General features: G+C 40.1%; 1 protein-coding gene across 1 annotated transcript; it reads left to right on the top strand.

Moving 5' to 3' along the window:
• The first annotated feature begins 158 nt into the window (after positions 1-158).
• On the top strand, positions 159-13,911 carry LOC112221966 (protein ILRUN). Its single transcript, XM_024384452.2, has 5 exons — positions 159-1,140; positions 9,820-9,974; positions 10,115-10,312; positions 10,587-10,906; positions 11,050-13,911. Exons 1-5 carry the CDS (start codon positions 983-985, stop codon positions 11,083-11,085), a joined length of 867 nt encoding a protein of 288 aa, XP_024240220.1. The 5' UTR covers positions 159-982; the 3' UTR covers positions 11,086-13,911.
• Positions 13,912-13,964: the final 53 nt, after the last annotated feature.

Below are 13,964 nucleotides of genomic sequence, written 5' to 3'. Positions count from 1 at the left end.
ATTTCTGAATTGACCATTTGGCATTACATTTTGTGAGTACTGTATGCATTCATAAGAAATCATTTTGTAGTGCAAAAAGTTATTCTGAGATATGATAATGCGCAGCACGTCTGCAATGTAGGCGACCTGAAACGCCAACCGTGGTTTAGTTCAAGAGGGTCGGCCTGAGCTGGCGCAGCGCGGACTCGATGACAAAATATAGCGTGTATCTGTTGTGTTCACCACCTGTTGTTTGATAGTTGCAGCTTAATTACAGATTAATTGATCTATTACGAAAACTAAAACAAATAGTTGACCGTTTTAGGTGTGACCTCCGAGTTGGTAGATTATGTCGCTACATCGACCCTCGTGAATTGGCCATGGGTTGACGTATGCTGCGATCAAAACAACTGGAAACTCGGAAATATCCGATTTCCAAATTCAATTCGTTCACGGTAACTGGGATCTCTGGGGGAAAAACGAGCTCCAACTGGGAAACATATTTTGAACGGTCATCCAACTCGGAATTCCAACTCGGGAACCTTCGTAGAGTTTCGACTTTCCGACGTGAAAATCACTGACGTCATGATTTGAAGTCTTGTTTGTTCGGAATTCTCAGTTGTCTTGAACGCACCATTATGCCGCGTTCAAAACAATTAGGAATTCGACAAAATACGAGGTCAAAACATGACATCAGTGATCTTCAGGTCGGAAAGTCTGAGCGATAGAAAAGGCCCAAGTTCCCGATGTGGAATTCCGAGTTTGATGACCGTTTTAAATAAACAAAAATCCCAGTCGGAGCTCGTTTTTTCCCCGAGTTCCCGGTTGTTTTGAACGCACTGAACTCGGAGATTTCCGAGTTCCCTGTTGGTTTGAACGCGGCATCAGTCGTAGATTTGTCACTGTCATGCGCATTTGGGTTGTTGTTTAGTTTTTTTATGACAGGTTGAGGCCTCGGACTAAATTAGGAAAGGTACCCTGTCCCTTGTCAGGGAAATCCGCGATGGAGGGCATGGAATTGGATCTGGACCCGGAGCTTATGCAGAAATTCAGCTGCATGGGCACCACCGATAAAGACATCCTCATAGCCGAGTTTCAGAGACTGCTTGGGTTTCAACTGAACCCCGCTGGATGCGCCTTCTTCCTGGACATGACCAATTGGTGAGCTCGGGGACTTTTGTGGCCTCTCTGTGTTTGCTAATGCTAACTTAGATAGCAAGGTAGAGGATTGAGCTAGTTAGTTAGCTGTATGACGGATAGTCAGCCAACAATTTGTTTGTGATTTTCTTTTTTATTTACAATTCAACGAGCAAAAAATAATATTTTTTGCGTCTATTCTTAGATGTAAAATGTAATTAATTGGATTGTCATTTGGATTTCTAGCTAGCTAACTGGCTAATTAGCTACAGCCAGGATAGTCCTTCCTTCAATGAAAAATCATTGACAGGTGTGGGTCTATTAACGATCATTCTATAACGTTATTGTGGAACGTGTAAATTGCATATCTTTATTTTGTACAGCTATGTTACCGTCAGACTAATTATAATGTCTGGAGAGGGTATTGAGTTAACGTTGAATTAACGCATCTTTAGCAAGAGTAGTCATCATATCTAGCTAGGCAAATACAACCAATGAGGCTCGTTTGTCCACTCTGATTTTCTTTTTCAGCAATACATTTCTTTCCACATGAAAGTGTCCAGGCATCACAAGACCACGGCCTGGGTCACAACAAGGTTCCAAGCATAGAATTAGAATACTAGAAGGAACATAATTGTTATTATGACCTAGGTCACAATAAGGTTCAATGCATGATTTGTTATTATGACAGTATAAAAGATCAGGTGGTTAGGGAGAGTATAGATCAGCCATGGTCTGCCAGTGCTGTGATAAAATTCTTATTGTTATATGCACAGCATGTTTGTTAGCCAGCCAGTTTAAAGGTGTAATATGCAGAAATTGCTCTGCCATTTTCTGGTTGCTAAAATGCTAATAGTTAGCCAAATTTCAGCATATGTAACAAAAGAAGCAGTCACTATGTAGAGAATTATTGTACCATTTAAACCGCTGTGAAATATTTTTTCCATAACCAACATTTTTTTTTTAAATTCAGCTGTTTGAAACTGGTGTTCAAAGCCAAAAGTAAAATACCCCCAAAAACTAAACTTAAGAATGGGTGGCATAGAAATAGCGTACATGGAACAGATCTTCCGCTTCTTGGACTTGCTTTCAATGAGAATGACAGATCTATAACCCACTTTTTTTATGTGAATTTGGTAGTTGCCCAAAAAGTTACATATTGTGGATTTAAGGCTGTGTCTAGACTTGACAGTTCATGCAGCTTTAGTATTCTGATTATAGAGTTCTGATCATGGAATTCCAAATGTATCATGTATCTACAACTACATTTAAATGTCCCCCGTGCCCACAGTGTGTCCGGATTCCCTTTTTCAAATGCCAGTATGCATTCTACACACATTGGAGTAGGCAAAATATGATAACACACCATAATAATTTAGCCTACAAACTATTATGACCCATCTATGGAAAGGTGAGTTTTTCATGAAGACGTTCATTTCAGTTGCTCAAAGACACCCACAAGACTCGCCTGAAGATAGCCCTATACAAGAAAAATAATGGAAGTATATATGGTAGTTTAGTGCCTAAAAAAAAGCGGGTTAAATATGTATACATTTTTTAAAGTAGTTTCCTGGTCTTTCTTATCTTTCAGATAAAGGACAGACAACTTCCTTTTTAATATTTCTTGGGACTAGCTATTTTTCCACGTATGAATCTGTTGTTCAATGCATTTCTATGGGCTAATAGCAGTAAGGCCAAATTCAGTATTTCATAAATAATTAGGTTATTTTTTTATACCTAAGGTGTCAAAATCAAATGGCAAAATGATCTTTGGTGTCGCCATCTTAAAACAATTCCATATGTTAGTTAAGTGGAACCCTCCCCCAGGCTTAGACACTAGAGGAGTCATTGGATGAAGACGTCTTCTGTACGGAGGAGTTTTGTTAAGAGCCACGGCTTGTTCTGAACATTTGGAAGCATAAGGACCTTTCATATCAGCAAGAAATAATTTTCAAAAGGTTAAATTGATACACCACTTTATAGAGTTAGTGTTCCCACATGGCCATATCCCCATGTTACAGCGCATGTTTACGGAAGACAGAGGGACCACCTGTGATAACTAATTATCTAACATGCTCCGAACACCTGTGTGTAACAGAAGGCCACTAGAAACCTGTTTTCCTGAAAAATAATGTTGGTTGCAACTGTGATAAAGCCGGTTACGACCGTGAACTGTAAGTGTATATTTAGCATTTGTGAAATTATGTTTATGTGATATGAAAGTAATGGGCTTTGTTTCTTGAACCGTATCACATTTGAGAATCGTTTCACATTTAGATTTGAGTGTTTTCTGCCAGAGACAGTCTACCTTTGAAAATAATATATATCTTCCTTGGACCTTAAGGATTACTTCATTTATGGTCTATCTATATATATTTTAGATGTCAAAGTTAGACTTATAAATAGTTTATACAATCATTTTAGGGTGACAATAATTATATTGCACACTCTATCACATGCCTTTATTTTCCTGCGTAAGTAAAGCAGGAAATGCATCTCCAATGCCTCTACTGCCATTCATTCCAATTAGACTGGTTTGGATTTCTCCCTGACCACCACAATGGCTTCCATTTTCATACCATTCTGGAACTTTGAGGGGTTATGACATAGTACTTGAATAGGATCTCTATGGTTCCAAGATCCTCCTTTAGATCATGGGCACGTGCTGCAGTCAGCATGTGGTGCAGTCAGCATGCTGTGCAGTTCAAGTTTCACATGCAGCAATGTTGCAGGTGGAAGGTTTGCCCTCACACAGCAGTGTTCTGCTGTGGAAACGTTTCACAATTTGTTTATTAATGCAACTATGTACACAATACACATCATATTTTGCAGTTGTTCATCCTTAGTAATGTTACTGGACAGTTTATCTTCCATGGTTGTGAACGTTATAACCCCATTCATTGTGAATTGAGACTATGTATTTGCACTGTCTAAAATGTGGAACTGCTGCACTCACATATGACAGTAGGTATATTGCTGTACATTCAGCTTGCAGCATTTCTGTAGTGTTGCTCTGAGGAACATGCATAATTCTAAAGGTCAATGTCCACTAAAATACATCTGGCCAAATTGTATGAGCAAGGAACATTTTGAAAGGGACTAAAAAAACTTCTCAGAGAATGTAATTCCTCTTGACCAGCTTGTTAGTTAGTAAAAGCCTTTAGGGGTGGTGGATCAGTGGGCTTGGCTTCAGTGAGCTTGGCTTCAGTGGGCTTGGCTCCCTGTCCGTATCAGAGTGTGTCAGGGCAGTGGAAATTTTAAATTAAAGGCACAAGATTGCACCTTTGACTTACTGACTTGACTTAAACCATTTTATTTCATGAGGAGCATAGGTTATCCATAAATCATCTCCACACACTCTGTTTTTGGCCAGTTCCTCAAGATTGGTCCTTTAAAACCCCCCTATAGTCGATGTCCATGCCCCCGCATAATAAAACAATCCCCATTTAAAAATCCATCAGTTTAAGCTAGATATATCAGTTTTTGCATTGGATGTGTCTCAATCCACCGCATCTGCCAATGTCGCGTGAAAGGTGACAGCTAGAGTGGTGTTTGTCAGACCATGAGACATCACGGAAATCAGTCTTCTCACAAAATCGTCTGTAGCGTCCGAATGGTTTGGCCTAGAAAAACCTCTCTATGGAAAGATGACTGTTTCAACTGTTCTGCCTGCGACTATGGAACCCTGACCTGTTCACCGGACGTGCTGCCTGTCCCAGACCTGCTGTTTTCAACTCTCTAGAGACAGCAGGAGCAGTAGAGATACTCTCAATGATCGGCTATGAAAAGCCAACTGACATTTACTCCTGAGGTGCTGACTTGTTGCACCCTCGACAACTACTGTGATTATTATTATTTGACCTTGCTGGTCATTTATGAACATTTGAACATCTTGGCCATGTTCTGTTATAATCTCTACCCGGCACAGCCAGAAGAGGACTGGCCACCCCTCATAGCCTGGTTTCTTCCTTGGTTTGGGCCTTTCTAGGGAGACAATCTAATTGGGCAATGTAAATATGGTCCCCTTTCAAACAGCCACATTTTTACCACATTCTTATTGGCATTCGCCTTTTATATCACAATTTCTTGCTGCCACTAACCGGTCATCACTCTAGCTACCGCAAAGTCATGAACCCCGCCTATTTCTAAAATGTATCTTCTTAAAATCAGATTTTTAACTTAACCACACTTCTAACCTTATTTTTAACCCTAACCTTAAATTAAGACCAAAAAGCTTTGTTTTTTTTCCCCCAAGAATTTGTACGATATAGCTAATTTTGACTTTGTATTTGTGGTAACTAGTGGAAACCCAACTGAGCAAGAAACATTCAAATTAGCCAGAGCCACAAAGTAAAAAATATAATAAAAATTCATTAAAACAAACATTAGCTTGTGCCTCAACACAATCCTGTCTCACAGCTCTACGGACAATTCCTTTGACCTCATGGCTTGGTTTTTGCTCTGACATGGACTGTCAACTACAGGACCTTATCTAGACAGGTGTGTGCTTTTCCAAATCATGTCCAATCAGTTGAATTTACCACAGGTGGTCTCCAATCACGTTGTAGAAACATCAAGGATGACCAATGGAATAAGGATCCACCTGAGCTCAATTTCGAGTCTCATAGCAAAGTGTCTGAATACTTATGTAAATAAGGTATTTCTGGTTTTAATTTAATACAAAAGCAAACATTTCAAAACCTGTTTTCACTGTGTAATAATGGGGTATTGTGTGTAGATTTCAAAAAATTATATTTAGTCCATTTTAGAATAAGGCTGTAACAACATTTGGAAAAAGTCAATGGGTAGGAATACTTTCCGAAGGCACTCCACCAGCCTTTATGGTATGTGTCCAGACTGAAGCCACTCCTCAGTAAAATGCACATGACAGCCCGCTTGGAGTTTGCCAAAAGGTACCTAAAGGACTGACCATGGGAAACAAGATTGAACTATTTGGCCTGAAAGCCAAGTGTCACGTCTGGATGAAACCTGGCACCATCCCTACGGTGAAGCATGGTGGTGGCTGCATCATGTTGTGGGGATGTTTTTCAGCGGTAGGGATTGGGAAAGTAGTCAGGATTGAGGGAAAGCAAAGAGATCAGAGAGATCCCCACAGGTCCTGAGAGCTCCAGAGCTCTCAGGACCTCAGACTGGGGCGAAGGTTCACCTTCCAACAGGAAATTGAACCTAAGCACACAGCCAAGACAATGCAAGAGTGACTTCAGGACAAGTCTCTAAATGTCCTTGAGTGGCCCAGCTAGAGCCCGGACTTGAACCCGATCGAACATATCTGGACAGACCTGAAAATAGCTGTGCAGCGACGCTCACCATCCAACCTGACAGAGCTTGAGAGGATCTGCAGAGAAGAATGGGAGAACCTCTCCAAATACAGGTGTGCCAAGCTTGTAGCGTCAAACCCAAAAAGACACGGCTGTAATCGCTACCAAAGGTGCTTCAACAAAGTACTGAGAAACGGTTCTGAACACTTATGTAAATATGATGTATTTTTTATATATATATATATATACACACACACACACACACAGTTGAATTCAGAGGTTTACATACACCTTAACCAAATACATTTAATCTCAGTTTTTCACAATTCCTGACATTTAATCCTAGTAAAAATTCCCTGTTTTAGGTCAGTTAGGATCACCACTTTATTTTTAAGAAGGTGAAATGTCAATATTAGTAGAGTGAATTATTTATTTCAGCTTTTAGTTCTTTCATCACATTCCCAGTGGGTCAGATGTTTCCATATTAATTTCCTTTTAAATTGTTTAACTTGGGTCAAACATTTCGGTAGCCTTCCACAAGCTTCCCACAATAAGTTGGGGGAATTTTGGCTCATTCCCCCTGACAGAGCTGGTGTAACTGAGTCAGGTTTGTAGGCCTCCTTGCTCATGCACACTTTTTCAGTTCTAGCCAAAAATGTTCTATGGGATTAAGATCAGGGCTTTGTGATGGCCCCTCCAATACATTAACTTTGTTGTCCTTAAGCCATTTGCCACAACTTTGGAAGTATGCTTGGGGTCATTGTCCATTTGGAAGATCCATTTGAGACCAAGCTTTAACTTCCTGACTGATGTCTTGAGATGTTACTTCAAAATATCCTCAACATTTTCCTTCCTCATGATGCCATTCTTTTTGTGAAGTCCACCAAGTCCCTCCTGCAGCAAAGCACCCCCCACAACATGATGCTGCCACCCCCATGCTTTACGGTTGGGATGGTGTTCTTCGGCTTGCAAGCCTTCCCTCTTTTCCTCCAAACATAACGATGGTCATTATGGCCAAACCATTTTATTTTTGTTTCATCAGACCAAAGGACATTTCTCCAAAAAAGTAGGATCTTTGTCCCCATGTGCAGTTGCAAACCGTAGTCTGGCTTTTTTATGCCGGTTTTGGAGCAGTGGCTTCTTCCTTGCTGAGCGGCCTTTCAGGTTATGTCGATATAGGGCTCGTTTTACTGTGGATATAGATACTTTGTACCTGTTTCCTCCAGCATCTTCGCAGGGTTCTTTGCTGTTGTTCTGGGATTGATTTCCACTTTTCGCACCAAAGTACGTTAATCTCTTTGAGACAGAACACGTCTCCATCCTGAGCGGTATGATGGCTGCGTGGTCCCATGGTGTTTATACTTGCGTACTATTTTTGTACAGATAAATGTGATACCTTCAGGCATTTGGAAATTGCTCCCAAGGATGAACCAGACTTGTGGAGGTCTACAATTTTTTTTCTGAGGTCTTGGCTGATTTCTTTTGATTTCCCCATGATGTCAAGCAAAGAGGCACTGCGTTTGAAGGTAGGCCTTGAAATACATCCACAGGTACACCTCTAATTGACATCATTTGTCACGGCTTTAAAAGCTTCTGATATCATTTTCTGGAATTTTCCAAGCTGTTTAAAGGCACAGTCAACTTAGTGTATGTAAACTTCTGACCCACTGGTATTGTGATACAGTGAAATAGTCTGTCTGTCAACAATTGTTGGAAAAGTGACTTGTGTCATACACAAAGTAGATGTCCTAACCGACTTCCCAAAACTAGTTTGTTAACAGGAAATTTGTAGAGTGGTTGAAACACTTAGGTTGGATACATTTATATATATAAAAATTACACATGTTTTTGCTTTGTCATTATGGGGTATTGTGTGTAAATTTATGAAAAATGCCAATATCCCTTGCTTAAATAGACAGATGTTTTTTGCCTTGAGCCGAGTATGAGGGGGCCTGAAGCGAAGAAATTAGATTTTTTTAAATATATATATATATATATGTTCCCTATGGTTTGTATTAATTTGTTGTAGATATGTTGTGAATTTGCACAATGTACACTACCGCTCAAAAGTTTGGGGTCAGTTAGAAATGTCCTTGTTTTAGAATAAGTTATTTTCTTTCAAATTGACAAAAAAACACATCAAATTGATTAGAAATGCAGTGTAGACATTGTTAATGTTGTGTAAATTACTATTGTAGCTGGATACGGCTGAATTATTTTAAAATGTATTTTTTTAGGAAATATCTACATAGTGGGCCTCTGTACGCCTATCAGCAACCATCACTCCTGTGTTTCAATGGCACGTTGTTAGCTAATCCAAGTTTATCATTTTAAAAGGCTAATTGGTCATTAGAAAACCCTTTTGCAATTAGCACAACTGAAAACTGTTGTTCTGATTTAAAGAAGCGATAAAACTGGCCTTCTTTTGACTAGTTGAGTATCTGGAGCATCGACATTTGTGGGTTCGATTACAGGCTCAAAATGGACAGAAACAAAGAACTTTCTTCTGACACTCATCAGTCTATTCTTGTTCTGAGATATGAAGGCTATTCCATGCGAGAAATTGCCAAGAAACTGAAGATCTCATACAACACTGTGTACTGCTCCCTTCACAGAACAGCGCAAACTGTCTCAAAACAGAATAGAAAAAGGAGTGGGAGGCCCCGGTGCACAACTGAGCAAGAGGACAAGTACATTAGGGAGTCTAGTTTGAGAAACAGACGCCTCAAAAGTCCTCAACTGGTAGCTTCATTATATAGTACCCGCAAAACACCAGTCTCGACGTCAACAGTGAAGTGGCGACTCCGGGATGTTGGCCTTCTAGCCATTGAAGAGGAGTGGGACAACATTCCACAGGCCACAATCAACAGCCTGATCAACTCTATGTGAAGGAAATGTGTCTCGCTGCATGAGGCAAATGGTGGTCACACCAAATACAAACTGTTTTTCAGATCAGTTATTTTATTTTCAGATCTTTTATTTATTTTTATTTTTTTATCTGTGACCAAGATACATATTTGTATTCCCAGTCATGTGAAATCCATAGATCAAGGCCTAATGAATTTGTTTCAATTGACTGATTTCCTTATATGAACTGTAACTCAGTAAAATCGTTGAAATTGTTGCATTTTATATTTTTGTCCAGTATACTTTTAGTGTACAGGGTTTACTATGTTACGTCTAGTCTCTGAGACCAGGCTGAATTCAGGCACTTATGTGCCCAAATCTGCCAGTTTCAACCCGTATAGGGGTATGTGTGTAACAGGTTAAGTTTTCTTCAAACAAGCCTTCCTTTATTTTAAATATGATATTTTTGCTTGATTTTCCCCCTCTTTTCAACCTCCACCCTTTGCACCAAAACGGGGATAGTTGTGTTCTACTAACTGATATCCATTTCTTTCCCCCATTTTTACGTCTCTCATAGGAACTTACAAGCAGCCATCGGAGCCTACTATGACTTTGAAAGCCCCAACATCAATGCACCATGCATGTCTTTTGTTGGGGATGTGACGATCGGTGAGGGGGAGTCTGTTCCCCCTGACACGCCATTCACTAAGACTTGGAGGATACAGAACACGGGTTGGTTGAAGTGAAAAGACCCTTTAGGAGCTGTGACTAAAATCACAACCTAACAAGCTACTGATCGTTACTGCGGCTGGCAATTGAGGTAATGGTTTATCATTTTCATCATGTGTAATTTGTTTGTTTGTCTCTCACAGGAGCAGAGTCATGGCCCCCTGGGGTATGTCTGAAGTATGTTGGAGGGGACCAATTTGGTCATGTGAACATGGTGATGGTGCGCTCATTAGACCCCCAGGAGATGGCTGATGTCAGTGTGCAGATGCGTAGCCCAGCGGCTCCTGGCATGTACCAGGGCCAGTGGAGGATGAGCACAGCCACAGGACTCTTCTATGGTGGTGAGAAACTTTATTTAGCAGTCAACTGTTATAACTGTTTAGCACCGATTTAATAAACCACCTATAAATGTATTTGTTTAAACCACTCAAACCTTTTTCACATCCTCTAGAAAGTATACTTTGATGTAACGTGTTACCGCAGTCTAATGTTGAATCCACCAAAGGCAATGCTTTCATCACTTGAATACATTGAAGGTCTAATGCTTCTACTAGGTGTAGTTTTCTAAAAACTTTTCCCCGGTGGAGTGTTAACATTCTTCTCTCCCCACTGTAGATATGATCTGGGTGATCCTCAGCGTGGAGGTGGGAGGCCTCCTGGGTGTGACGCAGCAGCTGTCTTCCTTCCAGGCCGAGTTTAACACCCAGCCTGCCCGCAACGTGGAGGGAGACTACAACCCCTTCGCCTCTCCACAGAAACACGCGGGTAGCAATGAAAACGGTCACCGTGACGACAGCGGTCTCAAGGACCCCGCGGACACCTGGGAGGGTGGCCCGGACCAAATGCAGCAAGAGCAAAATGGACTGTCACAAAACTCTGTGAATATAGCAACAAACGGTCTCCAAAGCAACTTATCAGTAGTGACTTACAGCCAGGTAAGGCCTATATGGAGCAACAATAAACTTCTTAGGGATACACTTCAATGTTTAATATACTATAGTTCATCAGTATAACCAAAACTTTGTATTTATTAATATTTTTCTATATCCACAAGATGTTTCTTTATTTCCCCCCACAGGGTATTCACGGACCCTATCCTTTTGGGCAGTCCTAAGACATGGGAAACATCGTCACAGCCAGGCAGCACTGTGTTCCTGGATTCACATCAACTAATGAGGGAGGATTACCTGTGGCTGGTGGAGTATCCTGAGATTCATATAAACACTTATGCAAAGTCCCACCTCCACTTTACCACAAAACAAACAGAAACCAGAAGACATAGCTGCTCTGTTCTGTCCCAGCATACGACTCAACCAACAACATCCCACATCCAGTGTATGCATGTGTGAATGCTAAGTTAAAAATGAGAGTGCTACAAGTCTTTTTAAAAGCGATGAGAAGTTTTTTTTCTGATCTTTATTTTTTGATTTTAGTTGTCGTGTCTGAATGCAGTTGAGACTACTGTGATGAAAGGAGTAGTGTGTGTCTGTTTGCGTGGGTGTGTGTGTTTGCGTGTGTTGTGCAACCTGAAAGAGACAGACTAGGGAGGAAAAGCCATTTATTTTGCGTACTGATCCTCTAGTTCCTAAACTGACTTAAAAATATATAATCTGTTCTCTTCTTACTTTTTTATCCTAATTTCACAGTGTATACTTTTCAGGGACAGGAGAGTAATTCCACAAATTCAGCAGCCTGATATGCATGTATTGTTGTTGATGTTTTCTGGTAACATCAAATGAAGAACAGCTCATTCACATGCATTTCCTGTTCACTATTTGCTGTAGCTTCACTTTGATTATGTTACTCTGAAAGTTGAGCTACAGTATATCCATCCACTAGAGGGAGGTCTTTATCAAATTTGGAGTTGCCCAGTCCTGTAAAAAAAACATTAACTAACATTTACTCAAAGGATCCTCTATATCAGGGTCAATACATGGAAAGTAGATTTGTATCAGCACCCTGTAGGTTCAATTTGTTTTCATTTGTTCTGTAAGATTGCAAAAGTCCACATGTTGCAAAGCCATGACGTTTCTGGCTTTTATTGTCTTGAGTTGAATGTATTTGCAGAATGTAGAGCTATGTTGTTTTGAAGCATCTTTGCTTATTTTGCCCAAAGATCTTATACATTTGCTTTGAAAAAGGCACAGCTTGATTAATGTTTTGCTAATGATCCTGGGCTTTGGAATAAACTGTTGAGAGAAAATTCTGAATTCACAATTTAGTCTCCTCTTGCTCAGACATTAAAATGTTAAACAACTCGTTTGTTAAAATATTTGTTTGTACCAGCAGTCAATTCATTAGTCCCTCAAGAGTCTATGTGAAGAATGTGTGAAGAATGGGTTCTGAACAGTTATTCTGAAAAGTACTTTTTCTCTCATGGCTAACTACTAGGAAGTTTGAAAAGACAGGCTGAGTGGGCAGGGTGCTTTTATTCATGACCGACAACTAGCCTTGACTGACAGCTATTTTCAATGCCTATGTCAAGCGACTTGGATGCAGTGAGCAGCGTTGCAATACAATTATCTCAAGCTAACTTGGTAATACATAAAGCAAATCGAACCACATTGAAATTGCATCAATGATATTTGTTTTGGCATGTCTCTTGTGATGGGGTTCACAGCAGCACTGACGGATGTGTTGGCTTGACAACTGCGTTGGCGTTTTAAACGACCCTTCCCCCTCTTTTGTTCCATGCTGGGTGAAGACCTAGCTAGCCAGTAACACCAGACACAGATGAATGGGGAAACATGTGTCTTTTCCACAGATGATTAGGGTATACTTTTAATTATATTTGCTGACACCCTACAGTAAAATGTTGGCACCAGTAGAGTAGTTATCTAGCTATATAAACTAAGCCCCTCCAAACACACTTTTGCCGATGTTGGTTAGAAGGTGGTACCTATTTAAATTAGGTAAGACAGTATCATGTTACCATTAGTGTATTAAAATTAGAGTTAAAGTGATGTCCTCTTAATAATGAATCCAAGTGTTTGACATGGGGGATCGGACCAGTAACTTTATGATCAAACTTTATAATTGTAAAAGCAACAGTCATTTTTCATACTTTGGTCATCATACTTTGATCTGGTTTCATCCAAATATCATTCAATTTCATGAAAAACATGATTTTGACTGTTCAAGACCTTTTAAGTTACTTGCACTAACTGGCTAATCTCTATGCACTGAGTAGTTAACTAACGCTTCTTTTACTATGGCCAGTTGGCTTTATGCTTCAGTTTCATGCCTGGAAGGCTACATGACTTTTTATCTTGTATTTGTTATATTTCCATCTGCAACTAGTGAAGACTTTGACAACCTGGCTACCGAGATGACCTTTTTCAAATATTCACTTTACATAGGGGGGAGTAGGACAACAAACAGCAGCACACTCATTTACCCCCCAGGGATGACTGTGTACTATGAAAATGTCACAGCAGTATCATTGTCCAGAACCACACCTCTTGTCATGGTTGATCTGCCTAGGTAACAGCATTGGGAAATATCTTGGATCAATTGCATGTGCTCTTGAAACTTTATGAAGCATGGTAATGACAAACGTTTCTCCTCGTCTTAAAAACAAATGAATACACTGCCCTCTAATCTCCCTGGTTGCGTCTCAAATCCCCCACAATTCCCTTTTATAGTTCCCTTACTATATAGGGAATAGAGTACAATACCATTTGGGACACATCCCCATTTTTATCCTTTTCATTTACAATTGGATGTCATGTATGCAATGAGTGATACGTTTGCTTTTTTTTGGTGTGGTAGATTTTTCTTTCTTTGAAGTTTTCAGGGGTCAGAGTGGTGAATGGATGACTTGGTGCTAGAGTTCTACAGCAGCACATTTATGAGACAAAGTCAGAGCAAAGAATTGAAAGCCCTTTTTCTGTATGTTTGAATGAACCTTTGTATAATTAAATTATCACTGAAAACCAAATGCTGGCTGTTTTCGCCATGGTCTTTATTTTTTACATTATCTTGCGTTCACAA

Source organism: Oncorhynchus tshawytscha, linkage group LG22 (genome assembly GCF_018296145.1).
Source record: "Oncorhynchus tshawytscha isolate Ot180627B linkage group LG22, Otsh_v2.0, whole genome shotgun sequence".
NCBI lineage: Eukaryota > Metazoa > Chordata > Actinopteri > Salmoniformes > Salmonidae > Oncorhynchus > Oncorhynchus tshawytscha.
Note: the sequence above shows the minus strand (reverse complement) of the source record. Positions and strands in the feature narration are given on the sequence as shown.

What these genes read in the sequence shown, in the direction of transcription:
- LOC112221966 (XM_024384452.2), top strand. Translation starts at nt 983, where the DNA reads ATGGAGGGCATGGAATTGGATCTGGACCCGGAGCTTATGCAGAAATTC. An exon ending in CACAGGACTCTTCTATGGTG is followed by an intron (nt 10,313 to 10,586) that starts GTGAGAAACTTT and finishes TCCCCACTGTAG; the next exon opens with ATATGATCTGGGTGATCCTC. An exon ending in CAGTAGTGACTTACAGCCAG is followed by an intron (nt 10,907 to 11,049) that starts GTAAGGCCTATA and finishes TTCCCCCCACAG; the next exon opens with GGTATTCACGGACCCTATCC.